We start from the raw sequence: 27,220 nt of genomic DNA, 5'->3' as shown, positions 1-27,220 counted from the left end.
TGACAGCCCTGATGTTTTCCCTTGTTAAGCGGAACAAGAATAAAACGACACACTATTTCAAAAAATCTGTATATAAGTACATGAATTAGTCCCTAATGCTAAGTCTACATGTAGGGTATTTGTGTAAATATCAGTACAGAGGACCAATCACACGTGGACTCCTAAAAGCGCAAACGTCATCTCCAGGGAGGTTTGCCAGTCTTTTTATCAGTCATTTTGCTGTCACTCCTATTTGTGGGAGGGTTTTCGAGATCCTGAAACGAAACGATGTAAAACTTCCAGATTTCCAGCCCGAAAACGTGTACACGTACTTACTGGTGCGTGCCACGTGGAACGTTTATTGTTATCCGCTGGCTCTGTTTCCGGATTTCCTGGTTGCCTATTCAACAACTAACCAATAAAGAGTATGATGAGTATGAAACTTAAGAAAATGTGATTTGTCATTACCATGTCAATGTATTTTTGAATTGCCGTTTCGTTTTGTTTGGGTCCACGACTGGACACGGGCGTTTCGTCATACTCGGTGACTTGCTTTACTTCCTGCGTAAAATTTATTAAAAAAAAAACTATTTGTTTGTAGTGGAGGGCAATAGTAAGTAACCTCGAGTGGACTAGAACGTTCTCCAATCATCTTCAACGCCTCATTCCACTGGTTTTCCATGACTTTCTGCAAGTGTTTGGCAATTTCCGCTCGTTTTTTCCGGCAACAAAGCCAACTTGCCGCGCAACTGTTCCACCTCCTTGTTCTTCTGCGCCAACTGCATTTGATAGAGACGAACCTCCTCCTGGTACTTTTGTTCTAACAATTTAGTCTCCAACGCACACCTAGAGAAGAATTAAAAACAATCACTCAACTAAAAGCTCGCAAATAAAAGCACAACTTTTCAGAAATCTCTTTGATGTGATTGGCTGCCGTTTTAGCCATAGACAGTTCCTTGCGTTTCATCTCTTCTACATTGCTTTCTCTTTCTCGGTCCAATTGGTTTTGCATCTCTTTCCTTTTGTTATCCACTATTAGTTCCAGCTGTCCTTGGTAGAAGTTGCGCAACTCCACTTTGGTGGTTTCCAGTTTGTGTTTGGACTGTTCCAAGGCGTCTCTAAGGGATTTCTAACCACAAATTATGCAGACAAACTTGTTGAGTGTATTTACTCTCTACATCACAGCCAAAGTGGCAGTGACGCAATAAATGGTGACGTCAGATTGAAATTCACTCATGTCTTGGATTAGTTCCAAAGGTTTTGTCCAGATTTGTTAAGCCAGACATACAGGTGTGGTAAATCCAAAAGCGACCATAGGAAAACCGTGTAACTGACAGAGAAACGTAGATAATTGCATGAGCGGGACAAAGACAGAAAACGAAAAAAATATCAAGTAGGCCATATTTTCAGCGCTGCGCTGTTGCGTTCAGCGCAAAATCCAGCACCGTCGGCAAAATTAATTTTTGATTTTGCGCTGAAAGCAACAGCGCGCCGAAAATATGGCCTACTTGATATTTTTTTCGTTTTCTGTCTTTGTCCCGCTCATGCAATTATCTACGTTTCTCTGTCAGTTACACGGTTTTCCTATGGTCGCTTTTGGATTTACCACACCTGTATTGTTGCAAAGTTCGGTTATAGGGTAATTTTAAAAAACATAAGCAATCGCCCCCAGTATTGTTCCGTGTCAATGCAAGACAGTTGTTTTGTCTATCAGTACCTTATATCAATGTGTTTTTTAAGGTTAGCAAATGACAGAAACACATTGAATAACAATTAACTTCAGTTGTTTACCGATTTGACAGTAAACATATCAAATAATGAAAAACACTAATACAATTCACACCAAATCGATAACTTTAAGTGGCAACGGGAAAAGTTTGAAGAAACTGTCAACAAACAACCAAAATTATGAAATTTTAAATGATTGGTTAGAGAACATACGTTAATGACGTCAAATCGTTCCATATCGATCAATTTACAATTAATAGACAAGGAACGACAATTATTACGTCACTGCCTCTAGTCCTGAGATAGACTTTACCTCGTTGGCTTTGTAGATTTGCAGTTCGCTGCTAATCTGTTTTTTCTGCTCGTTTAAACCTGTTACCACGCTTTTACTATCGCGAACCTCGGACTGTAGTAAAGAGCACTCGTTTTTAAGGGTTGTCAGTTCGGTTTGACACACTTCGACAGCTTGTCGACTGTGTAAAACCTCCTCCCGTGCATTGCCCAGTACAGTCTTGTTCTGAAACCGTGCGTAAACCAAACTGAACCCACTTTTGTGCACCGTAAACTTGCCTCTTTTAACTCGATTTCCTTTTGGCTGATTATGTCCGCCAATTTTTGGTTTTTCTCGTACTCTCTTTGGTAGTTGTTTTGGACTTCGTCGAATTTTAGCTCGATTTGTTTGAGTTGCGTTTGCAGTTCGGTGCAACGCGTCTCGAGCTCGGTGATTTTGTCGTTGGTGCCTTGAAGCAAGTTGGCTGACTTTGCCGCTTCCCTCTCGTAGTACGCAATTTTCTAGAAAATTAATTCAATAAAAACAAACAGAAAGTAGATACTTACGACTCAACAATCGATTCAAAAAAACACTTTTTCGAAATCTTGCAAAATTTTAAAAACCGTTCGAAACTAACCTAAATCGATTTCCAGCAAAAAAATTCAATTTTTGAATTTTGTAAAATTAGAAACCAAAAAATTCAAATATCAGTTTTGATTACCCAAATCAATTCTAATTGACCTTTCTAAAACATCTGGTCCAATTACATATTTGGATGCCAGAGGCCTCTAGAATCATTTTGAAAGTGCTAGAGCTCTCTAAATATTACTGAAAACCTTCTAAAAGGTGACAGAAACCTTGACAAGTGTCCCAAACCTTCCAAGAATTGTTTTAAAATGCCAGAGGCCTCACCTTGCCAGAGTTGATTTAAATTGCCAGAGGATTTTCAATTAATGGTAATTTTCAGTGTTTTTTAGGGGTTTCAACCGTTCCAAAACGTCAAAAAAGTGTAATTTAAGTGAAAAACAATTGAATAGTCACTAAAGCTCAAATTGGTTTGAAATTTTTAGGGTTTTTACAAGGAATTTCCCATAAAAGCCCAAAATCATGACAAGCAAAAATGAGCCTTAAAAGCACCAGAAATTAAAGAAAAAAACGCAAAAATTTATTTTTTTTCGAAAGCTTCTAGCGCCATCTACAGTCAACCGCATCAAACTACCAGTAGAAATCACCAACTGACAAGTCAATCGGATTTTTTTTCAGTTTCACTTTTTGGCCACCGGAGCGCGCTCTACGCAAGCGGCGCGCTTATCTGTGTTTGCGGTGTTGCCAAATCAAACCCGCTTTACAATTTTTGTTTGGTTTGTTCAGTAAAAAATTAATAAAAATGTCATTAAAGCTCATAATTGGTTTCTAAATGGGATTTCCCTGTAAAAGTGCACAAGCCAAAATGACCAATGAAAAAGTGACCTATGATTTTTCTGGCCTAAAACAGCCTTAAGGTTTAGTAGGTTGTGTCAAATTTTTTTCCAAAATTTTTGTGGGCAAATTTGGGAGATTTTGCCCCAAAATGGCGTGTCTTAAACCTTTCGAGAACTGTTTTAAATTGCCAGAGGCCTCTAGGGCCATTTTAAAAGTGCCAGAAACCTCTAAGTGCTATTAAGAACCTTCTAAAAAGTTCCAAAGGACTCTACAAGTGTCTTAAACCTTTCAGGAGTTGTTTTAAATTTCCAAAGACCTCTAGGGCCATTTTTAAAGTGCCAGAAGCCTCTAAGTGCTTCTGAGAACTTTCAGAAAAGTTTCAGAGCCCTCTACAACTGTCTTAAACTTCTTTAGAACTATTTTAAATTTTCAGAGGCCCCTAGAGTCATTTTAAAAGTGCCAGAAGCCTCTAAGTGCTTCTGAGAACTTTTAGAAAAGTTTCAGAGCCCTCCACAGCTGTCTTAAACTTCTTCAGAACTATTTTAAACTTCCAGAGGCCTCTAGGGCCATTTTAAAAGTGCCAGAAGCCTCTAAGTGCTTCTGAGAACTTTTAGAAAAGTTTCAGAGCCCTCCACAGCTGTCTTAAACTTCTTCAGAACTATTTTAAACTTCCAGAGGCCTCTAGGGCCATTTTAAAAGTGCCAGAAGCCTCTAAGTGCTTCTGAGAACTTTTAGAAAAGTTTCAGAGCCCTCCACAGCTGTCTTAAACTTCTTCAGAACTATTTTAAACTTCCAGAGGCCTCTAGGGCCATTTTAAAAGTGCCAGAAACCTCTAAGTGCTATTAAGAACCTTCTAAAAAGTTCCAAAGGACTCTACAAGTGTCTTAAACCTTTCAGGAGTTGTTTTAAATTTCCAAAGACCTCTAGGGCCATTTTTAAAGTGCCAGAAGCCTCTAAGTGCTTCTGAGAACTTTTAGAAAAGTTTCAGAGCCCTCCACAGCTGTCTTAAACTTCTTCAGAACTATTTTAAACTTCCAGAGGCCTCTAGGGCCATTTTAAAAGTGCCAGAAGCCTCTAAGTGCTTCTGAGAACTTTTAGAAAAGTTTCAGAGCCCTCCACAGCTGTCTTAAACTTCTTCAGAACTATTTTAAACTGCCAGAGGCCTCTAGGGCCATTTTAAAAGTGCCAGAAGCCTCTAAGTGCTTCTGAGAACTTTTAGAAAAGTTTCAGAGCCCTCCACAGCTGTCTTAAACTTCTTCAGAACTATTTTAAACTTCCAGAGGCCTCTAGGGCCATTTTAAAAGTGCCAGAAACCTCTAAGTGCTATTAAGAACCTTCTAAAAAGTTCCAAAGGACTCTACAAGTGTCTTAAACCTTTCAGGAGTTGTTTTAAATTTCCAAAGACCTCTAGGGCCATTTTTAAAGTGCCAGAAGCCTCTAAGTGCTTCTGAGAACTTTCAGAAAAGTTTCAGAGCCCTCTACAACTGTCTTAAACTTCTTTAGAACTATTTTAAATTTTCAGAGGCCCCTAGAGTCATTTTAAAAGTGCCAGAAGCCTCTAAGTGCTTCTGAGAACTTTTAGAAAAGTTTCAGAGCCCTCCACAGCTGTCTTAAACTTCTTTAGAACTATTTTAAATTTTCAGAGGCCCCTAGAGTCATTTTAAAAGTGCCAGAAGCCTCTAAGTGCTTCTGAGAACTTTTAGAAAAGTTTCAGAGCCCTCCACAGCTGTCTTAAACTTCTTCAGAACTATTTTAAACTTCCAGAGGCCTCTAGGGCCATTTTAAAAGTGCCAGAAGCCTCTAAGTGCTTCTGAGAACTTTTAGAAAAGTTTCAGAGCCCTCCACAGCTGTCTTAAACTTCTTCAGAACTATTTTAAACTTCCAGAGGCCTCTAGGGCCATTTTAAAAGTGCCAGAAGCCTCTAAGTGCTTCTGAGAACTTTTAGAAAAGTTTCAGAGCCCTCCACAGCTGTCTTAAACTTCTTCAGAACTATTTTAAACTGCCAGAGGCCTCTAGGGCCATTTTAAAAGTGCCAGAAGCCTCTAAGTGCTTCTGAGAACTTTTAGAAAAGTTTCAGAGCCCTCCACAGCTGTCTTAAACTTCTTCAGAACTATTTTAAACTTCCAGAGGCCTCTAGGGCCATTTTAAAAGTGCCAGAAGCCTCTAAGTGCTTCTGAGAACTTTTAGAAAAGTTTCAGAGCCCTCCACAGCTGTCTTAAACTTCTTCAGAACTATTTTAAACTGCCAGAGGCCTCTAGGGCCATTTTAAAAGTGCCAGAAGCCTCTAAGTGCTTCTGAGAACTTTTAGAAAAGTTTCAGAGCCCTCCACAGCTGTCTTAAACTTCTTCAGAACTATTTTAAACTTCCAGAGGCCTCTAGGGCCATTTTAAAAGTGCCAGAAACCTCTAAGTGCTATTAAGAACCTTCTAAAAAGTTCCAAAGGACTCTACAAGTGTCTTAAACCTTTCAGGAGTTGTTTTAAATTTCCAAAGACCTCTAGGGCCATTTTTAAAGTGCCAGAAGCCTCTAAGTGCTTCTGAGAACTTTTAGAAAAGTTTCAGAGCCCTCCACAGCTGTCTTAAACTTCTTCAGAACTATTTTAAACTTCCAGAGGCCTCTAGGGCCATTTTAAAAGTGCCAGAAGCCTCTAAGTGCTTCTGAGAACTTTTAGAAAAGTTTCAGAGCCCTCCACAGCTGTCTTAAACTTCTTCAGAACTATTTTAAACTGCCAGAGGCCTCTAGGGCCATTTTAAAAGTGCCAGAAGCCTCTAAGTGCTTCTGAGAACTTTTAGAAAAGTTTCAGAGCCCTCCACAGCTGTCTTAAACTTCTTCAGAACTATTTTAAACTTCCAGAGGCCTCTAGGGCCATTTTAAAAGTGCCAGAAGCCTCTAAGTGCTTCTGAGAACTTTTAGAAAAGTTTCAGAGCCCTCCACAGCTGTCTTAAACTTCTTCAGAACTATTTTAAACTTCCAGAGGCCTCTAGGGCCATTTTAAAAGTGCCAGAAGCCTCTAAGTGCTTCTGAGAACTTTTAGAAAAGTTTCAGAGCCCTCCACAGCTGTCTTAAACTTCTTCAGAACTATTTTAAACTGCCAGAGGCCTCTAGGGCCATTTTAAAAGTGCCAGAAGCCTCTAAGTGCTTCTGAGAACTTTTAGAAAAGTTTCAGAGCCCTCCACAGCTGTCTTAAACTTCTTCAGAACTATTTTAAACTTCCAGAGGCCTCTAGGGCCATTTTAAAAGTGCCAGAAACCTCTAAGTGCTATTAAGAACCTTCTAAAAAGTTCCAAAGGACTCTACAAGTGTCTTAAACCTTTCAGGAGTTGTTTTAAATTTCCAAAGACCTCTAGGGCCATTTTTAAAGTGCCAGAAGCCTCTAAGTGCTTCTGAGAACTTTCAGAAAAGTTTCAGAGCCCTCCACAGCTGTCTTAAACTTCTTCAGAACTATTTTAAACTTCCAGAGGCCTCTAGGGCCATTTTAAAAGTGCCAGAAACCTCTAAGTGCTATTAAGAACCTTCTAAAAAGTTCCAAAGGACTCTACAAGTGTCTTAAACCTTTCAGGAGTTGTTTTAAATTTCCAAAGACCTCTAGGGCCATTTTTAAAGTGCCAGAAGCCTCTAAGTGCTTCTGAGAACTTTTAGAAAAGTTTCAGAGCCCTCCACAACTGTCTTAAACTTCTTCAGAACTATTTTAAACTTCCAGAGGCCTCTAGGGCCATTTTAAAAGTGCCAGAAGCCTCTAAGTGCTTCTGAGAACTTTTAGAAAAGTTTCAGAGCCCTCCACAGCTGTCTTAAACTTCTTCAGAACTATTTTAAACTGCCAGAGGCCTCTAGGGCCATTTTAAAAGTGCCAGAAGCCTCTAAGTGCTTCTGAGAACTTTTAGAAAAGTTTCAGAGCCCTCCACAGCTGTCTTAAACTTCTTCAGAACTATTTTAAACTTCCAGAGGCCTCTAGGGCCATTTTAAAAGTGCCAGAAACCTCTAAGTGCTATTAAGAACCTTCTAAAAAGTTCCAAAGGACTCTACAAGTGTCTTAAACCTTTCAGGAGTTGTTTTAAATTTCCAAAGACCTCTAGGGCCATTTTTAAAGTGCCAGAAGCCTCTAAGTGCTTCTGAGAACTTTCAGAAAAGTTTCAGAGCCCTCCACAGCTGTCTTAAACTTCTTCAGAACTATTTTAAACTTCCAGAGGCCTCTAGGGCCATTTTAAAAGTGCCAGAAACCTCTAAGTGCTATTAAGAACCTTCTAAAAAGTTCCAAAGGACTCTACAAGTGTCTTAAACCTTTCAGGAGTTGTTTTAAATTTCCAAAGACCTCTAGGGCCATTTTTAAAGTGCCAGAAGCCTCTAAGTGCTTCTGAGAACTTTTAGAAAAGTTTCAGAGCCCTCCACAACTGTCTTAAACTTCTTCAGAACTATTTTAAACTGCCAGAGGCCTCTAGGGCCATTTTAAAAGTGCCATAAACCTCTAAGTCCTATTGATAGCTTTCAGAGCCCTCTATAATTGTCTTAAGCTTCTTCAGAACTATTTTAAACTGCCAGAGGCCTCTAGGGTCATTTTAAAAGTGTCAGAAACCTCTAAGTCCTACTGATAGCTTTCAGAGCCCTCTACAAAAGCGAAAGCGCTAGGCCTGTCTTTGGAGCAAAATTTAAAAAAAAAACCGGTCAAATGACAGTTTTAATAAAGAAAAAATCGACTTCCAACAAAAAGGGTGTTTTTAAGAATTTTTTAAAAAAAAATTGAATACTCAAGGCAGCAAAATAAGAGTTTTAAAAAAGTGAATTGATTTTAAATTAAAAAATCCAAAGAATTGTTTTTAACTTTTTCACCAAAAAATCACACTTTAGATTTTTGCAAAAAGTTGATAATTAATCAAAAAAGTTAAAAAACCTAGAAGCCGTTTTAGAAACTACCAACAGTGTTGCAATTTACAACATTACAGCTTGATTCAGCCTAGAGAACTTACTTTATTGGCTCTGTCTGTCTCCAGTGATAATTGACTTTTCAATTTGCCAACTTCCACTTCCCAGCTCTGTTTTTCGGCAATTAAATGTTCAATTTTTGCCGAGGCAGTGGCTAAAACCTCCTGAAACTGCCCGATCGTATCGTTTTTGGTTTGATCCACCTGAATGGCGACCGCCAGTTTTTGTTGCATTTCCAGATTTTTCGCTTGTAAATCGCGAATTAACTGTTCGCAATGCTGCATTAAATTTTTATTTGTCAGTGGTGATTTTATTTTCGTTTAATATTAACCTGTCTGCGCAGTCGTTCTTCGTGCGCCGTTTGACTTGGAATGGCACGTCCCGCGCCCCATAAATCGGCCAAATTTAGCAAACCTAAATTGTCGGTTAACGTGTTTATACCCCTGAAAGTTTGACAGATAATTGCAAGAAACCACAAAACAGTCTCACCAACCGTTTTTTCTGGTACTTGTCTTCAGCTTGTTTGCGTTGCATATCCAGCAAATCAGTCCTCTTAATTAAGAAAATAAATTAATAAATCAGTTTGTCAGAAATGAGTAAAAAACATACTTTTTGATCAAAATCATCCTGTTTGACGTTTTGGGCCAAGGCAGTTAATTGGGTCGACTCGGAACTACTGTCAGACGATTTGTCCAGGGTTGTACTAGTAAAAGTCAAGTTTCCACTACTGGCTGGCTGATAAATTGACTTTAAGTCTGAGTTATCTTGTGGTTCTTTGTATAAAACACTTTTAACACCTGAAAGTTGTTTGGTTCTATAAACCTTACCTGCACCCAAATCTGGTACAGTTTCCTTCCTGTCTCCACATTGCCACGTGTTGACTTTCTCTGTCTGGGTCCCACCCCTGTTGCCAAAGTTATTAAATGTACCCTCCAAATTCCTGACCACATGTCCTCTCTGTATAGTCCGGACATTCGACAGAAACTTATCAATGTCACTGACCATCTCACTGTCATCTTTAGAGTGACTAAATTGCACTAAACATTCTAATATGGTTTAAGGTTTTTCTAGACAGCTTTTCGTACTTACGGTGTTTCTGGGGAGTGCTAAATGTAACGTTACGCTTCAACGTGGCAACGTTGGGCGAATTGGGTAAAGAACCCAGCTGCCTGTGAGCTTTTTGTGGTGTCCTTTCCACACTAGTAGGCTGGTACAAATCGTCGTAACTATAGTAACGTCGATTTAACGGCCTGTGATTGGTCATAATTGGTTTTCGTTCCGCCTCCAAGTCAATGTTGTTGCAATAACTGTTAAGGCTTACATCTGACATGTGTTCGATTCCCTCGATTCGATCTTGCAGAATAAACACCTAAAATGAGACGTCATTGACATTCCCTATGCCTTGGAGCCATGGCTTTTAGACCAGTTGACTAGTGTCCTTTTAAGGTTATGTTTTCCAAATCTAATAAATGCTAATACAAAGCCCCTTACTTGTTTTATTAGGCTGTCTACGATACCGTAGTAGGGTGGTTCTGGTTCCGACTGTACCGTGAAGAAATCGGGAGGAATCAGCAGCAAATCGTCGGTATCTTCACTATCACTCATAATCGACACCGATATAGTGTGTAATGTTAACAGTCACCGGTAGGAATTTAGAGGAATTCATTCTAAAATACACTCACTAAATGGTTTTATCGGTTAGTAGATACAAAAACCCCTTTAAACACCGAAAAACCTAAATAATAACAAACAAAACATAAAAATAAACACTTTTAAATGTTGTGGTTGTGGGCTTGTCAGTTTTTGACTTTTGACAATCGCTACAGACACTTGACAGTTTTAAGTAGGGTTAGAATTTAACGCAAAATTATATATTTTCTTGTAATTAAATAATTTAAAAAAAAAACACAGAAATGGATCAGGACGAGAGTAATTTAGAGGAAGGAGAGGTAAATCCTAGCATCCAAACGTGACTAAACCTTACGACTTTTTTTTTAAAGATTGAGGATGACGTAGTGTATGAACCTCTGAAGAGGCCTGAAACCTACGCCATGGATATCCCTCAGAAACGTTTCCCTGAAATTGATACAAAATACAGTGACAGTGAGGAGGAGCAATGCTCCTCAGAGAGCGACAGTGACTCAGAAGACTCGTCCAGTAACAAAACAAAAAAGAAACCCAAAAGGATCAAGCTTATTCCTAAACTGCCTTTACAAAGACCACAAGACAAACTGAAAAAATATGATGTATGGAGCAGTAGGGCACAGGAAGACGTTTTAGGTACACCACTATTTAATTTAGTTAACTGCAAAAGTTTAGGATGAGTTTTGCAGCTGAAACTATGATCAGCTGTGATGTTACTCTTAAGGATAGGTCAAGGCAAAGCGAGAATTATGACTTCACTTTTGCCTCCAAGTATTATGCTGAATTGGATGGCGGGCAGGGAACCAAAAGAACCAGGGAAGACATGAAGAATAAAAATTTCAGACAGAAGAAAAGTCAGGAAGATTTTAAGGGTAAACCAAAAGAAATTTGTGACTTACTGGTAAATGAACACAGTGAAGTAGAGGATATTGTTAAGGATATTGCTGAGAAATTGGGTGAAGAAAGGAGTGATTTAATTTGTAAGTTTTTTTTTTGTTACCCTTGACTCAAGAGTATATCAGGTCTTTTCTAGTGAAAGTGGTGGAAATAATGGGGAAAGAGAAGGCTATAGGGTTTTTCAAAGAAACTCAACAAATAGAAAAGGAAGGTGGAATGCCTATTTTGGTTAGTAGTAGTTTTAACAAACTAGAAACACTCTATTAACTTAATCTTTTAGAACCAAAGTAGGAGAAGGACTCCTGGAGGAATTTTCCTCTATTTAGTCAGGAGTGACTATCACATTACTCCAGAACAACGACGGCAAATATTTTCGGACGAAATCCAAAAAAATAACAAATTAATTAAGGAAAAAAAGAAGAAGAAACTTCAGGAACTTAAGGCCAGCACAAACTTAGGTAAACCAAGGTCTAACTAAGTGCAGTTTCAGTGTCAATGAGTAACTTTTTAGTGCGCAACAAAATACTGCCTGAACTTTTAACCAGAGCGGAACAGTTAGCCAAGGAAAACCCGGTGAGGACGTTGAAAAAAACGGGCGAGGACAATTGCACCAATCCACCACCAAGTCCAGAAACCGATCATCAGGAAAGTGGTGATGGTATGGAATCTCATTTACCCGTTAACATTAACAATAGCCTTGGAGGCAGAGTGGAACTGAAGTATGACGATGATGTTTTGGATATCACCTGCGATGATGATATGGATTTGTTTTGACTGATTTAATTCTGTTAAATAGCAAACTTTTTTACTGTATATTTTGTGTTTTTTTGTGAACACCTCAGCACGTGATCTATAATGTTACGGTAGTAACACCATCACGTGGAAATTTTTTGACAGCTGTCAGGTGTTATCTTTATCTAATGTCGGTCTGAAAAGAGAGAACCAGCTGATCGATATCTTAACTTTTCAAAGACTGTGCAGCTGTGTTGATATTTTTTAAATTACAATTTAAACAATAAACAAGCTCTGTGTGGACATGTAGCCACAAACTCGACAGTAATGCAAAGCCCTAGAATCAAAATTTTCATTTTTCTACTTTTCCTGGCTAGTTTGTACTTGATTTTTCACCTGGAGCTGCTGAGACTGGAAGAACGTTTGCTGAAAATAGGTAAGCTTCCTGACCGCTCTTTCTGTACGTATTTTCGAGCAATTAATTGCTTGCAGAACAATCATCTAGTAGAGGCAATGTACAGTCAAGCCCAATCAAAGAAACCAGCACAGTGGTGCTGTATAATAGAGTACCAAAAACGGGTTCCACCAGTTTCGTAGGGGTGGCCTACGATCTGTGCAAGAAGCGCCAGTACCACGTTTTGCACGTAAATGTTACTGGGAACGGTCATGTTTTGTCTATTAGTAACCAAGTTAAGTTTGTTCAAAATGTTACTGAGTGGCAAGCAATGAAACCTGCTTTATATCATGGACATTTTGCTTATATTGATTTCGCCAAGTAAGTGTAATTGATAATAATAATAATAATGGGGGGGCCAAAAAACATAACCTCAAATTATTCATAATGTGGGTTTTGTAGATTTGGAGCCTCAAAGCCACTGTACATTAACTTAATTCGCAAACCGTTGGATCGGTTCGTGTCTTATTACTATTTCCTGCGTTACGGCGATAACTTTAGGCCTTACCTGGTTAGGAAAAAAGCGGGAAACAAAATGGTGAGTTAACTGGATTCATTTTCCTCTGGTATGGTAAAAACGGGCATTTTGCTAGACTTTCGACGAGTGCGTGGAGAAAAAACTGCCCGAATGTGATCCCAGTGCCATGTGGTTGCAGGTACCGTTTTTTTGCGGACACGCAGCTAATTGCTGGTAAGTAATTGCAATACTTATTTAGTACAAAAAAAATGGCGACGTAGTTTAAATCCAACAATATTTTGAGAGCTGTCAAATTACGTCAAGATCAGAAGTGAAATACTTAGTTTGTGATTGGTCAAAAAAAAGCCATCTCTAAACACTGCCTTTTTTGACCAATTACAAGCCAGTGGAGGAATTTTCGCAAATGCTTGATTTTTTTAAGGAAACCAGGTAATAAATGGGCTCTTACCGAGGCAAAGAAAAACCTGGTCAACAACTACTTTTTGGTGGGCGTGACTGAAGAATTGGAGGATTTTATCGCCATTTTGGAAGTGTCGTTGCCCAGACTGTTCCAGGGCGCTCTGGACCATTTCGTGCAGAGTAACAAGTCGCATCTGCGACAAACGATCCAAAAAGACCGACCCTCCGACGAGACAGTCGACAAATTTAAACTGAATCAGGTCTATCAGATGGAGAACGAGTTTTACGAGTTCGCTTTAGATAATTTCCACTTTACTAAACGGCAAACGTTGAAAAATAAAGAACAAAAGGTTATGTACGAAAAAATACGACCCAGACAATCCTAATAAGTGTCATATGACGTCACACTTTTCAACTGTCATAATAAGTATTACAGGCCGCATTCGTTTTCAAGCTCCATGGAGCAAGCATAGCGTTTTTGACGTCACAATGATGTAATTTGACAGTTGTTCCAATTATGGTTTTGCTAAATTACGTCATCGTGACGTCAAAAACGCTCCATGGAGCTTGAAAACGAATGCGGCCACAGTGTAAGGTTGTAAATACAAAACTTATAGTAGTAAGATTGAAAGTGGTATGATGTACAGTTTTTTTTTTATAAATTAAAGCTTTTTCATGTATTTTTCCTTATTTTTCTCTAGCGTGCACTGGCCTTTTTGTTCGGTAAGGTTAATAGCATTTTCCGTACTGTAATCAAAGGAAAACGTCATTAGTTTATGAAATTGATACAATGAGTCAGACAAGGAAGGCGACATACACTTTGTGACATGTATTAGCCAAAATGTTAGGTTGACTGACAGCTGTCACTAACGAAATTTGTTGATTTTCTGTTTCTCTTTTCCGGAAATTTAAAAATTCTTGACAATTCTAGTTTTTAATTTTTCAAAGCCAAACAGTGCATGGTATCAAAAAAGTGTATAGAAGATAAAAGTTGCATCCCATCGATCATGCATTTGTGGTAAAAACTTCAGACCTCTAACCTGAAACGTTCCTGAGATATTGAGCAAAAAACGAGAGTCAACTTTGACGCCCTCTAGCAGCTAAACGGGGCAACTTAACAGTGCCCGCTCAACGGCACGTGATAGCCCATTCCTCAGCTTTCTTTTGTTATACGATGGTTTTATACAGGGTGTTTCAAATAAGCGAGTTATGGACAATTTTCTGGAAAAGTGCATTACTACACTACACACACACACAAGACAGGATTAAGACTTTTTACCCACCAAAACAACCTTTGGTTAAGTGTTATATTTTGCATATGATAAGTCCAGATGTACAGTATTTGCTTACATCAGTTTGTGATTGGTTATCTAAAGCTTTTTTTGACCAATCACACGTTAAAACCTGGATCGGGGTTTGTTCGGTTTAGCCGTGGCTGGATTTTTCAATTTTAACTGAACGTCCTTTTGCACCATCGATTCTTTCCATTCAGATTCCAGTCTAGTCCATAACCCCCCTGTGTTGCTATGTCTGACTAGATTTCGGTTACCCCTGCCCTCAGTTCGACTGTTGAGCACCGAGGCCATTTCCTTGAGGATGCTTTCCTCGTACGCCCGTTGTATGTCTTGGTTGCTTCTAGCCGACAAGTTGTGTTGCCATAGTTTACCGTCACTTTTTTTTTTCGTTTTTCTCGTTAGAGGGCGTTTAGGTGGTGGGTTGCTCTCGGCACTGCCCTCGTCGCTTTCCATCGAGGTGGAGGAGATGCTTTCCTCCTCGTTGGTACTGTCGTCTGAAAGTTGCGACTCGCACTGATCAGTACGTTGCGAAAATAAGGTCAGGAGACCTATTCTAGGTCTGGGTGGGACAATTTCAAACCCGTCCCACCAAAAGGTTTCTTTGCAGACAAACCTTTCGGAATTAATGCTGTTGGAGTCACGTGCCACTAATCTGGTTAAACGTTCCGGGAATAGCAAATCGGGTGGTTCTTCTTCGATCAGTTCCCTGTAGATTTCCAGCATAGTGAAAATTGCCGAGTCTCTGACCTCATCAAGAGTGATTGTATGCTGTCTGAACTGGCAGGCTGAAGGGTTTTCTAGTAGCTGGAACCGATAGGCCCGTTCACCACAACATGGATAACGCCCAATGGGCAGTGGGGCTTTCTGTGCGTCCAGAGTAAAGAACTGGGGAGTGTCGGGGTGGTATTGGCACCACCCAATTTGATTAACAGGGAAATACCGCTTGCATACGATACAATAGAGGAAGTGTGCCTCTCCCCATAACCTCCAGTAAACCTTTCTCCATGTTTTTAACGTTTTATACAGTTTCAGTATGTAGTCGTTTATATCCCAACTGTCATCTTTGGAGTGTACATTGAGGATACCCCCGTCAGGTTGGAGACGCATTTGTGAAGCCGCGCAATGGATTTTTGCGGCAAATTCCGGAGAAATCAACTGTTGACACTTTTGACACTTAAAAATCCTGGCTAGGGAGCACCAGTGTCCTCGTACACTTTCCGGTTCCGGTTCTCCTAGCGATTGAATCAACTTGGCAAACAACCTGGACTGGATTTTGTCCTTGCGGTCCTTAATAGCCTCAACTTCAGCGTTTGTGTACATGGCGGCCAGTTTACTCAAAACCGAATCGTTCAGACAACTCAAATTCGTCGAAGTCCGTAGAATTTCGTTCATGTGCTCGTGACAGTACAACAAGCAGTCTTGTAGTAGCGGCTCCATCTGTAGGAAAGCGGCAGACACTAGAATTGGTATGACACACTGTGAGTCCAGTTGGGGCCAATCAGCTTCCAGAACTGAGTCTTTTTTCACCCACTGCATTAACCACTCAAATATTCCAATGTCGCAGTGTACGGATATGTCCATGTCTTCCAGTTTCTGGCCTAAAGTCACTTCGGCAAAATACCCCATTTTTTCTACCAAAACTTTTTGGTTGCATAGAAAAGTTTTTTTCAAATTTTTCACCTCGTCGCATACATGAATCTCCACCTCTGATTCAGTTTTGTTTGTTGTTGTTGGTTTGGTGATTGGTTGGACAACGTCCCCGCTTGACTTTCGTCTAGTTGGTTTGTTGATGGTGGTTGAAGAAGACTTCTTTATGGAGTGGGTGCTTTGCACCAGGTAGGGTAGGACTGAATCGAGCAGTCCTTCTGATAGTACCTCGCTTAGTTTGTGTCTTAATGGGTCTTGTTCGGGTTCACTGGTTTGGAGAAGCGTGTCAGAAGTTTGGATGGCTGCACTTGGTCCTTTAAGGGCAAACTCAGCCTCTTTGGACTTTAACCAAGTGACGGCGTCCCCCATTCCTCCCTCCAACAACATCCCTTCCAACGATCCCTGCACTTGGTAGGCGGTTTTAAGAAAATTAAGAAACTCAGTCACAGTGATGTGAGATGGGTCAGTGTGATTTTCTTGCTTGTTATTCGGTTCCATGTTGTTTTTTTTTAATCGTGTATCGATCAAACACACTGCTACGCTAAATCGATTTTGATGCTTGATTGACGTTTTTTTTTGCATGGTTGCCACAACAAGAATACAAAAAAAGCTTTAATAACATATCAGCAACAAACATAGAGTACAAGATAGAACAATACCACTCCCATAAGAACTACCGCGGTTACACAAATTCGTGCTGCAAAAACACAAAGTTCTGTTCTTCAACTGAACACAACCGTTCTTCAATTGGTTGGCTGTAGAAACGCAACCGCGTTGCGTAACTCTTTCAGTATCGTTACGAAACACGTCCAAGTAGCAAAACGAGTTCCTATTGGGAGGACACACGAATAACGTGGCGATTTTTTCCTCGATTTTCGCATAATTAAACACGGAAAGGTCGCAATTTGGCACCGGATCGGAATAAGCGCTCGCGCATTGATGGCACACCAAACTGCTTGCCTGGCCGATGTCCGGATTGAAAATTTCTTCACTTTTGACCAGTTTGCATGTCAGAAATAGCATCAGCAGTAGTTTGGAAGGAATTTTGATGTTGTAGGTATAACGGCAATATGTCAAAAGTGATGTTTTGATTAGGTTATGTCACTGTCACTGTCATCTTCGTCTACGTCACAATAGTACAATTTACTTTTTTATTAGCTTATTACAATTTTACAAACCACACACCTTAAAGTGAAAAATACAAATGTTTTTTTTGAAAATTACTACATCAAGCAAATAAATAACAGAATGCTGCCATAAAGTAGATGATGTGTCAAAAGTGACAAATAATTTTTTTCCTGCGACATCTAGCGACGATTTTAAAAATACAAAACACGTTTTAAGTTGACAAAGCAGCAACAGATCCTCCTTCTTGTTTTTCCTGTCAAGTTATCATATCATCTTTGATCCGCTGGCGCCCTCTTTTAGCTTTACTTACCCGGAGAGAAACTGCCGAAACAGCAGCCCACTCGATAATAATAAATCTTTGTCGCAAATATACTGCCAGTGGTGGAAACGCCCCGCTATCACATATACAGCCCGTTTTTGGCCCCTTAGTAAATCAACTGAATAAACAATTACCTTGTTTTGACGAACATGTGCCACAAACAGGGCTACAAAAATTACGACAGCTTTAGGCAGTTCCTGTCACTTTTCTTTTGCCGTTACGGATCCATTTGAACATTTCGTCGCATCCACGATCGGCCGTGGTGTGATAGGTGAGCACCTCTTCCAAGTCGCATTCCCTGCAAATTGGCCAGTTTCAATGGTTTTCGACAGTGACAGCTGTCACACAGACCGTCATTGGTTCAAAAAAAAAAAGCGCACCCAATGGCATCTACATTGACAATAACAAATGACGGATTGCACTGACGTAATTAAGAACATTCTAGAGTTCACCTAGGCTAAGTTATGTAATGTCTGTGAAATTTACATCATCCACACGGTCAAATTGTTTATACTTCTATTTTTTATTTTTTTTTAGTTGGTAACTATTTCTCGTGCTTGTATGGAGTGAATTTTCATTGAAAAACATGTTTTTTTGACTGAAATAGTCAAAAATGGTGCTTCGGACTAGATGCGTCGTGTATTTGTGGTGTTTTAGTGCTTTTTTGGTTGTTAACGGATCGATTATTATTATTCACGATGCCAAAGGTAAATCAAACATTGTTTGCAACACTTTGACTGTAAAAATCCCAGATTTTCACACCAATCATTGTTTTTTTTATGGTGTTTGATGACGATCGGTTTTTGCATTGTTTTGATTGAACTTTATTACACAGGGACACAGTTTTCAAGGAATATTTTCCTTAGGACACCCTTTAGGACAAAAGTAGTTTAAAGCAATTTTGTAGAGAGTGAAATTTCCCACAACTTTCCTCTTTTACAGTTTTTTGATACTTTGCTAAATAACGGAGATACGATCAATTGAATTTCCCAATGTCTAGGATAGAAACTGACAGTTTTAGAGCTAAAATTTGACAGTAAAAATGAACAAAAAATTGATGATTTTATGTGATGATGGTATAATTACTTTACAAAATTATTATTCAGATGGAATGGGAAATATATACAGGGTGTTTCCTAATATATGCGATAAACACGTTGCAAAAGGTCTAGAAACCTTTAAGAAGGCCTAGGAATGTTGTAGAAAGTCTGAAAATATACAAAAAAGGACTACAAGCTTCAAGGATGCCAGAAAGTTTTGCAAAAGGTCTAAAAACATCTAGGAATTTGACAAAAAGACTAAAAACCTTCAAGAAGGTCAGAAAGTGTTGAAAAAGGTCTAGGAACCTTCAAGAAGGCCTAGGAATGTTGTAGAAAGTCTAAAAATATACAAAAAATATGATCAAAGGACTACAAACCTTCAAGGATTCCAGAAAGTGGTGCAAAAGGTCTAAAAACATACAAAACGATCTAAAAATTGGACAAAAGGATTAAAAACCTTCAAGAAGGTCAGAAAGTGTTGAAAAAGGTCTAGGAACCTTCAAGAAAGCCTAGGAATGTTGTAGAAGGTCTAAAAACATACAAAACGATCTAGAAATTTGACAAAAGGACTATAAACCTTCAAGAATGCCAAAAAGCGGTGCAAAAGGTCTAAAAATATACAAAACGATCTAGGAATTAAGCAAAAGGAATAGAAACCTTCAAGAAGACCAAAAAATGTTGCAAAAGGTCTAAAAACATACAAAACGATCTAGAAATTGGGCAAAAGGATTAAAAATCTTCAAGAAGGTCAGAAAGTGTTGAAAAAGCTCTAGGAGCCTTCAAGAAGGCCTAGGAATGTTGTAGAAGGTCTAAAAGTATACAAAAAGACTTAGAAATTTGATCAAAGGACTACAAACCTTCAAGGATGCCAGAAAGTGGTGCAAAAGGTCTAAAAACGTACAAAACGATCTAGAAATTGGGCAAAAGGACTAAAAACTTTCAAGAAGGTCAGAAAGTGTTGAAAAAGGTCTAGGAACCTTCAAGAAAGCCTAGGAATGTTGTAGAAGGTCTGAAAATAAGCAAAAAGACTTAGAAATTTGACAAAAGGACTATAAACCTTCAAGGATGCCACAAAGTGGTGCAAAAGGTCTAACAACATACAAAACGATCTAAAAATTGGATAAAAGGATTAAAAACCTTCAAGAAGGTCAGAAAGTGTTGAAAAAGGTCTAGGAACCTTCAAGAAGGCCTAGGAATGTTGTAGAAAGCCTGAAAATAAACAAAAAGACTTAGAAATTTGACAAAAGGACTAAAACCTTCATGTATGCCAGGAAGTGGTGCAAAAGGTCTAAAAACCTACAAAACGATCTAGGAATTAGGCAAAAGGACTAGAAACCTTCGGGCAGAAGGCCTTATTACCACCAAGTCCTCGTTCAGAATATTACTATATATTTTAATAACTAGCATTACATGCATGGTCGTTGAATGTCTATAACAAAAATCTTGACATATGGTGAATGCGCCATTAAGAGTTTTTAACGAATTATCGGTTTGTCGAACTTTTCTAAGTGTTGTTCAAACTGTAACTTATTTCACTAGATGTGTCGCAAGTCCTATCGTAATTGCAACGTTGTTTAACATTTTTCAACTGTTACTCACCTGGCATGTTGTAAAAATTCATCGAAATAGTCCGTTGGTTTATGGTCCGATTTGTGCACGAACAGTTCGGTTTCCTGATTGTACAAAATCAGAAAATCGTTCAGCTGTTTGGCCACAATGGCCGCCCGATCTTTAATAGCCAGTTTGACGCTTGGAACCTAAAAAAAAAACACGTCAAACTTTGCGATTGAATCGCAAACGGTGCAAACCAACCTTGATGTTGTAAGGGGTTCTCAAATAATTGGACGCTTTCTGCAAAAATTTACAAACAATGTCCACGTGATCGTCCTGATCGGGGTTGCTTACAAGTTTTTTCAACACGTAGACTAAATACTGACTGAACGTTTTCCGGGCTTCGCGTTGTCTAAAACAGATCACTAAAAATGCAGTTTTAACTGTATTTTGAACGCTTACGTTATTTTCTTTCCGGACTTCATCATTTCGATGATTTTACGGCGGAGCTCCACGCTTTGCGACTCTTTCGTGATTTTTGACGGTTCCAAGGCCTGTTTGTGTCCCCGACTGAGCGCCCTCTCGTATCGGTCCTGTCTACCAGCCACTTTTGCCAAAACTGCAATCACAACACCGTGAGTAACGGTAAAAGTTTCATTTTACACTCGTTTTGCATACTACTTGTCTGGTTATCTAGAGACGTGGATTTTGAACGCGGTTGCAATTTGTGGCTGGATTTAGTGTTGGTGTTAACGGGCATGTCCGGGAACAAACTTGTATAGAGCAACAGGTTGAAATTGTGATTTGTGGACGCGTACGAGCTGGATACCATTCCGGATATTGGTATTCCAGTGTTGGATTCTAAAAATATTAGATGACGTAACCGTTTTCTTTACTGGAACAAACTGTACCTAAATATTGCGAGTATTTGGCCCAACTGTCAACAGCTGGGAAAATCCGAACAAATCCTCCGCGTCTTTCAAATTGCGCCTGCGCGTTCTTAATCACTCTGACTTCTTCCGTGGTCGGTTGTAGAGAGGCTGAAGAGATTCGATTGGTTGAAACGTTGGAGGATTGTTGATTTCTTGGTAATCCATTAGTCAAACCGTCGGCTGAATGTACTCTACGACACTAAAAAGGGGTTAGTGGTGAATGGTGCCTGTTGAAATGTGGGCTTACATTGCTGAGTTTCATTTTTAAGTTTAGATTGGCTTTGGTTAAATTCACTGAACTTTTGGGTCTTAAAATCGGGTCTACGGCCGGTATACCGACTAATGTCAGTAAATCAGCCAACATGGCCGATTTCAGTCTGACGTCCAGCGGACTATCACAGTTCAGTGACGGCGACAAGTTCACCTCAAGCAACGATGGCTTCAGCTGGGAATCGATTAAAATATCGAAACCGTACAATTCTACAAGAGGCAAACACTTAAGATTATACGTCAATATAATTATACCCCTGATGTACTAGTTAGTAGTACGAAGTGAGAAATCGTTAGAGAATCAATTTTCGTTTAGTCAGTACATTGTATCTGTATTCTTGAAAGGAGGGAAGGAAATTATCAAGATAAAGGTCTGTAGAATGTGACAGAAACCCGCCATTATCAGCTTCTTCACACATTTACAGAGCGTCAAAGTTCCTTCACCATAAAATCACATATTTTGTGCCACACGCTGCTTTGACCCTAAATTACTCCCTTATTTGACAAGTTACGTCAAAATGTCATTGAAAACAAAAGATAGAGCAGACTTCAAGCTTTCCAAAAATATCCTCACATGAGTTGATTAATAACACCGTTTGGCCGCTAGAGAGCGTCAAAGTTCCTTCACCATAAAATCACATATTTTGTGACACACGCTGCTTTGATGCTAGATTACTCCCTTATTTGACAAGTTACGTCAAAATGTCATTGAAAACAAAAGATAGAGCAGACTTCAAGCTGTCCAGAAATATCCCAACATGAGTTGATTAATAAGATCGTTTGGCCGCTAGAGGGCGTCAAAGTTCCTTCACCATAAAATCACATATTTTGTGACACACGCTGCTTTGATGCTAGATTACTCCCTTATTTGACAAGTTACGTCAAAATGTCATTGAAAACAAAAGATAGAGCAGACTTCAAGCTTTCCAAAAATATCCTCACATGAGTTGATTAATAACATCGTTTGGCCGCTAGAGGGCGTCAAAGTTCCTTCACCATAAAATCACATATTCTGTGACACACGCTGCTTTGATCCTAAATTACTCCCTTATTGGACAAGTTACGTCAAAATGTCATTGAAAACAAAAGATAGAGCAGACTTCAAGCTTTCCAAAAATATCCTCACATGAGTTGATTCATAACACCGTTTGGCCGCTAGAGGGCGTCAAAGTTCCTTCACCATAAAATCACATATTCTGTGACACACGTTGCTTTGACCCTCGTCAGATTCTATCAACACTTTTCCTGCGAATTCCCTTCCCTGCTTTCAAGAATAGGCCCCCAGAAAGATTGATTGGCATTGGTATTTCGTGACCAACGTGTTCAACTACGTCACATCCGCTTTGGCGGATTAACACACGTCATTTACGACGTTTGTCGTCATCTTTCGTCGTATTTCTCTTCTTACTTATATGATAGAAGCAATGGTATAAAAACCTTTTGGAAGTGCCAGAACCGTTTAAATACAACTGCAAATCTTCTAAAAATTGCCAAAAACCCTCTACAAGTGCCTCAAATCTTCCAAGATTTGTTTTAAAATGCCAGAGGCCTCTAGAATCATTTCGAAAGCGCTAGAGCTCTCTAAATATTACTGAGAACCTTCTAAAAGATGACAGAAGGTTCTACAAGTGTCCTAAACTGCCAGAGGCCTCTACAATCATGTTGAAAGTGCCAGATCTTTCTAAATATTACTGAGAACCTCCTAAAAAGTGATAATAGCCTCTACCAGTGTCCTGACTCTTCCAAGAATTGTTTTATATTGCCAGAAGCCTCTACAAGTACCTTAAACCGTCAGAGGTCTCTGTAATCATTTTGAAAGTTCCCGAGCTGTCTAGATACTGTTGCAAACCTTTTAATAACTGACAGAAGCTTCTACAAGTGTGGTAAACTTTAAGAAAATTGTTTTAAATAACCAGACACCTCTAGAACTGCTTTGAATGTGTCAGAACTCTCCAAATACTAAACTGTAAACCTTGTAATAATTGCCAAAGGGTCCTAAATCCTTCAACACTTGTTACGTAGTATAAGAGATTGCTTATTACACCCGATACTCACCGAAACAATTATTAGGATGAGGCACGAACATCCGCCATGCCGCAATGATTGAATTGGCCGAAGCCAAAACAGCCTTAATGATCACATCTTCGATTTGGGACATTAGCCGTGCAGTGTCCCGTCCCTCGGACTTTAAGTGACGTAACAGCGCGCTGAGCGTCCATTTATGTCCGACGTTTTCGGCGCACGGATCGTCCGACCTAAACATTTCCCCCCCTTGTAAAGCTTCCCCAAAAACCACCCAAACTATATATAGTTTACTTACTTAACATAATCGCTATGATACTTGTTAATACTATAGTTACATAGGTGCATGCAAGGGTTCCACAGCTGTTTATGACTAGAATCGTACTTGACGGTAGCAAACCGAACCAAACCTAAATTAAAAAAAAAAAAATGGAAAAGCAACAATTACACGTCATACTGTCGTTGTGTATGGGTGATTAATCAAAAACAGTCCCAGCCCAGTTTTTGTTGTAGTTACACTCTACTAAATTGACTAAGAGGTGCTACGTAAGTAAAATTGGCTAAAAATCCTACCTTCTTCGTAAATATAAATAATTAACGGGTCAAAACTAGTAACGACCACGTACAACCTTAAATCACACTTGTGCCCAGCTACTAAAAGCGGATTCGAAATGTATTTGGCCACGACTACAGGCTCCTCAAGGGGCACCTGATTTGGCGAATCCACAATAAAAATACCTTGAAAAGGTATTAATTCAGTACAATTGCAGTGTTGCCACGATTACAAACTTACCTCTACCCCGACTAGACGCTACAGGTTTAACAATCCAAGGCCCTTTGACGCGATAATGGGCGGAGCACAGCTCCTTAAACTCTGTGGGCATAACGAACGTTTGGGGTATAAAATCGAAATGTTTCAATCCCCTTTGGTGTTGCATTCGTTCGATGTTTTTGTACAGTCGGTCTTTTCGGGTCAATTCGTAGGATCTTGGGAAATGATTGACGCGTTGATGGGGCGCTAGAGATCTAAGAGTGCCTGTACAACAAGTTGATTAGAGTATTACATTAGAATGATGAGTCAAATTACCTGGTTTAGGGTGGGAACCGGTCCATAAAATATTGAAATCAGTGGAATTGGGTGCCACTTCCGCTATTCCGTGACAATCGAGCAGTTTCGAAAGCAATTTAGTTTCGGCTTGTAATACCTGAAAAAAAAGCAGTTTGTTGCAATTTAAACCAATTTGGGACACACTGTATAACAAAACTAAGTAAAAACGTACTTTATAGGTGACGTGTAGTTTGTGTCCTGGTTTATCCTGAACGGAGGAGGCGTTGGAATTGGCTAGGGCCGAACTTTTGAACACTAAAGTGGCATTTCTTGATCCTAAAGCGCCCCCTATAAGCCATTGGTCGGCCGGTATAGTGACGTCGTAGGATAATACTTGCGAACTGAAATAATGTACCAACTAAATCAGTATCAAAAGCAGGAAATTAGTGAACAAAATATAATCAGTCCTGTCCAATCAACCTAACCTAACCCAGCCTACCAAAAATATGCCTTTTCTGAGATATTTACCATTTTATGTGAAATTTTATATTTTCGGTCTCTAAAACATTTTTAAAATAAATTACGTCATCGTGACGTCAAAAACACGCTGCTAGCTCCATCGAGCTTGAAAACGAATGAGACCTTTGTATATAGACTTTTGTATGTCAATGGATAGAAAATAAAATAGGTTTTCAAAAAATATGGCCGCCTGTGTTGATAGGTTGCTTTGTTTGGCCGCCAGAGGGCTCCAAAGCTAATGTTTTCCTTGACTGTTACCGTTCTAATATCTTTAAAGGATTTTTTTTTAAATCGGACAGATATTTGGCACAAACCTAGCACAATGGTTGCCAAATCTAAAGCAGTAGTAAATCTGTAGAAATTCAATCGTTAAGGTCGATTTTCGCTTGCACTAAAACTGGCCAACATAACGCCAGACCCATTAGGATAGTGGCGGTGTTTCAGGCAAATTTGACCCTTACGAAAATTCTGTCATTTGCACAACACATATCACACGTATCTTTTTGGTTTAATTCTCAAAAACTGGCGTAATTGCACTATCTTTGGAAGATTTTTATACGTCAATGGACAGCCAATGAAATGAGCTTTCTAAAAATACTCCCACTGGGGTTAATAGGTTGGACGGTGTGGCCACTAGAGGGCGTCAAAGTTGACTAATTTTTTCTTGACATTATTTTGTTCAATAGTACTAACTAGATTATTTGCTACACTTTGTATAAGCTTTTATATGTCAATGGATAGCTAATGAAATGAGCTTTTTATTGACGTATAGAAGTTGATTGATTAGTTGTACGGTTTCGCCGCTAGAGACAGGCAAAATTTTTGAAAGTAAAATTACAAAATTCATAATTCTTTCTTGTTTTTCAACGGATTTCCTTAAAATCATCAAACTTTATTTATGTTTATATTTCAATGGTAGATGTATAATATAATTTAGTAGACCTTTTCAATTTTATTAATAATATTAATTTAATGCCCACTAATTCCTACAGTTTGTACACTATAATGCCCCAGTGGTTTCCCCCTCAAATCAACCCAAACCAAACTAATTAAGCTAATGAGTCCCGGGGGCTTTTCAACATACTGGAACTATGCCAAACCACCCCAAAATGCAATATTTACAATGGTGACACTATAACAAAGCCTGTCTCTTTAATTAACAAACAATTTGAAAATACTTACGAACCTTAAAACCATGACGAATGTGTTTTGCACCAGGTCCCTTAACCAACTAAAACTTTAGCCAGGATTTTTAGGTGGCAACTCCCCCTCCACTTGATTTTGTACAGTTATATGACACTCTAATAATTTTTATCTCTACTACCACCAAACAACGATCAATAAACGGTAAAAACGTGCACTTTACCATCTCGTTACACTCTAATAATTTACACGTTAGGCCTGCTTTAACCTTGAACAGTTCAAAAGCCCTAAGGACTCTATTAACCCTCCAAGTCTATTGTAAAATCCTGACAATGTAGTGATCAATTAAAGAAGCTAATTAAGGGTATTGTGTGTAGAAATAAACAGCTTGATTTTCCTCTAAAGTAGGCCGTTTTATCGATGATTGCCTTTCAACCTTGCATTAATATACTATTTTACCATTTATGGCACCTTGTCACGCCAGTTGCGTGTATGTTTCTAGTAAAGATTTAAAAATACCTGAATTTTTTCTTGTCCTTTTGGATGAGTTTCTGTAAGGAGTCACACCTGTGCAGGACGGGTTTATCACTATTGGATAACAGGAATTGGGATGCTTTGACTGGTCTATAATAAGTTCAAATTTAATTGGTAATCAACTCAAATACCTGACCATTTTTTATGGCTTTTAGTAATTAATTAATATTCTAGTCCAGGTAGCAGGCCCTGTAATTAAAGTCTACAGGAAATGTTAGTCATTTCCAATATGAATTGCACATTTTTGTTTGGACTTACTGGTCTAGACTTTCAAGTGTGCTGCTACTGGAGTAGTCCATTTTGTCTGATTTGGAAGACTCTTCAGAGCTGTCAAAAGTAAAGCTGATAAGTTCCTCCTTGGTGTCCCCATGTGGTTCCATTTTGTTCTAAGTTGATTTAAGTACACTAAAACTGCAATAGAAACATATAACCCATATTTAATCCTGTTTTTTTTCAAACTAATAGTAGGCTATAAAAAGTAGGGGTACCCTTTGGGGTACCAAGACGTCTAGCATAAGCCTAGATGTTAAACATTTAAAAAGTAAAATACTTACATTTTGACTGATTGAAGAGAGAGGGAGCTGAACTTATTTAAACATACTGAACAATTTTGAATTGAGGGGGTTTTACAAAAATAACTAAACTAAAAAAAAACTGACAGAAACTAAAAACCAGCTGTTTTATTTTGACAACCAACTGATTTCGATTGAGGTTAGGTGCACAAACAACGCTACAGTATAGCTGTCTTTCTTCAATAACACTTGCTAGAGCAGGATGCCAACACACTACATTAGAGGTTTAATCACGTGACTGACAGAACCTAACCTAAAATTTTGAAGGGACCAAAAAAA

The 27,220-nt window shown here is 39.0% G+C and overlaps 5 protein-coding genes across 11 annotated transcripts; 2 read left to right on the top strand and 3 right to left on the bottom strand.

The window, feature by feature from the left end:
- Positions 1–53: 53 nt before the first annotated feature.
- Positions 54–12,694, bottom strand: LOC145737579 (uncharacterized). The gene is given in 16 exon segments (XM_081992304.1): positions 54–254; positions 316–390; positions 448–540; positions 602–697; positions 699–825; positions 882–1,108; positions 2,021–2,224; positions 2,278–2,499; positions 8,362–8,595; positions 8,649–8,760; positions 8,811–8,869; positions 8,927–9,090; positions 9,145–9,354; positions 9,407–9,686; positions 9,809–9,984; positions 12,553–12,694. Coding segments are annotated over 15 exon segments (2,295 nt in total). The 5' UTR covers positions 9,923–9,984; positions 12,553–12,694; the 3' UTR covers positions 54–176.
- On the top strand, positions 10,110–11,671 carry Phax (phosphorylated adaptor for RNA export). Its single transcript, XM_081992318.1, has 6 exons — positions 10,110–10,266; positions 10,318–10,597; positions 10,651–10,941; positions 10,995–11,086; positions 11,139–11,316; positions 11,370–11,671. The coding sequence occupies exons 1-6, from the start codon at positions 10,231–10,233 to the stop codon at positions 11,630–11,632; spliced, it is 1,140 nt and encodes a 379-aa protein (XP_081848444.1). The 5' UTR covers positions 10,110–10,230; the 3' UTR covers positions 11,633–11,671.
- Positions 11,806–13,601, top strand: Hs2st (Heparan sulfate 2-O-sulfotransferase). The gene is made up of 5 exons (XM_081992330.1): positions 11,806–12,026; positions 12,083–12,365; positions 12,447–12,582; positions 12,638–12,735; positions 12,944–13,601. The coding sequence occupies exons 1-5, from the start codon at positions 11,918–11,920 to the stop codon at positions 13,305–13,307; spliced, it is 990 nt and encodes a 329-aa protein (XP_081848456.1). The 5' UTR covers positions 11,806–11,917; the 3' UTR covers positions 13,308–13,601.
- On the bottom strand, positions 13,518–27,078 carry TTLL5 (Tubulin tyrosine ligase-like 5). Of its 7 annotated transcripts, XM_081992298.1 has the most exons (18): positions 26,924–27,077; positions 26,628–26,780; positions 26,355–26,459; positions 24,406–24,574; positions 24,213–24,330; positions 23,919–24,161; positions 23,699–23,863; positions 23,424–23,535; positions 23,159–23,358; positions 21,081–21,313; positions 20,813–21,032; positions 20,580–20,762; positions 20,364–20,520; positions 20,163–20,313; positions 19,950–20,107; positions 17,445–17,608; positions 17,302–17,386; positions 17,001–17,244 (listed from the first exon to the last, which is right to left on the bottom strand). In XM_081992298.1, the coding sequence occupies exons 2-16, from the start codon at positions 26,747–26,749 to the stop codon at positions 17,497–17,499; spliced, it is 2,448 nt and encodes an 815-aa protein (XP_081848424.1). In that variant the 5' UTR covers positions 26,750–26,780; positions 26,924–27,077; the 3' UTR covers positions 17,001–17,244; positions 17,302–17,386; positions 17,445–17,496. The 7 variants fall into 7 exon arrangements, with proteins under 7 accessions (XP_081848425.1, XP_081848424.1, XP_081848423.1 ...); XM_081992299.1 differs by lacking the exons at positions 17,001–17,244; positions 17,302–17,386 and adding an exon at positions 13,518–13,668; XM_081992297.1 differs by having other exon boundaries at positions 17,001–17,386.
- Positions 14,215–16,938, bottom strand: LOC145737581 (uncharacterized). The gene has a single exon (XM_081992308.1). It carries the CDS (start codon positions 16,443–16,445, stop codon positions 14,319–14,321), a length of 2,127 nt encoding a protein of 708 aa, XP_081848434.1. The 5' UTR covers positions 16,446–16,938; the 3' UTR covers positions 14,215–14,318.
- Positions 27,079–27,220: the final 142 nt, after the last annotated feature.

This window comes from Ips typographus, linkage group LG14, assembly GCF_016097725.1.
Source record: "Ips typographus isolate SLU linkage group LG14, UJ_Ityp_2.0, whole genome shotgun sequence".
Classification (NCBI taxonomy): domain Eukaryota; kingdom Metazoa; phylum Arthropoda; class Insecta; order Coleoptera; family Curculionidae; genus Ips; species Ips typographus.
This window is presented reverse-complemented; position numbering and strand designations above follow the sequence as displayed.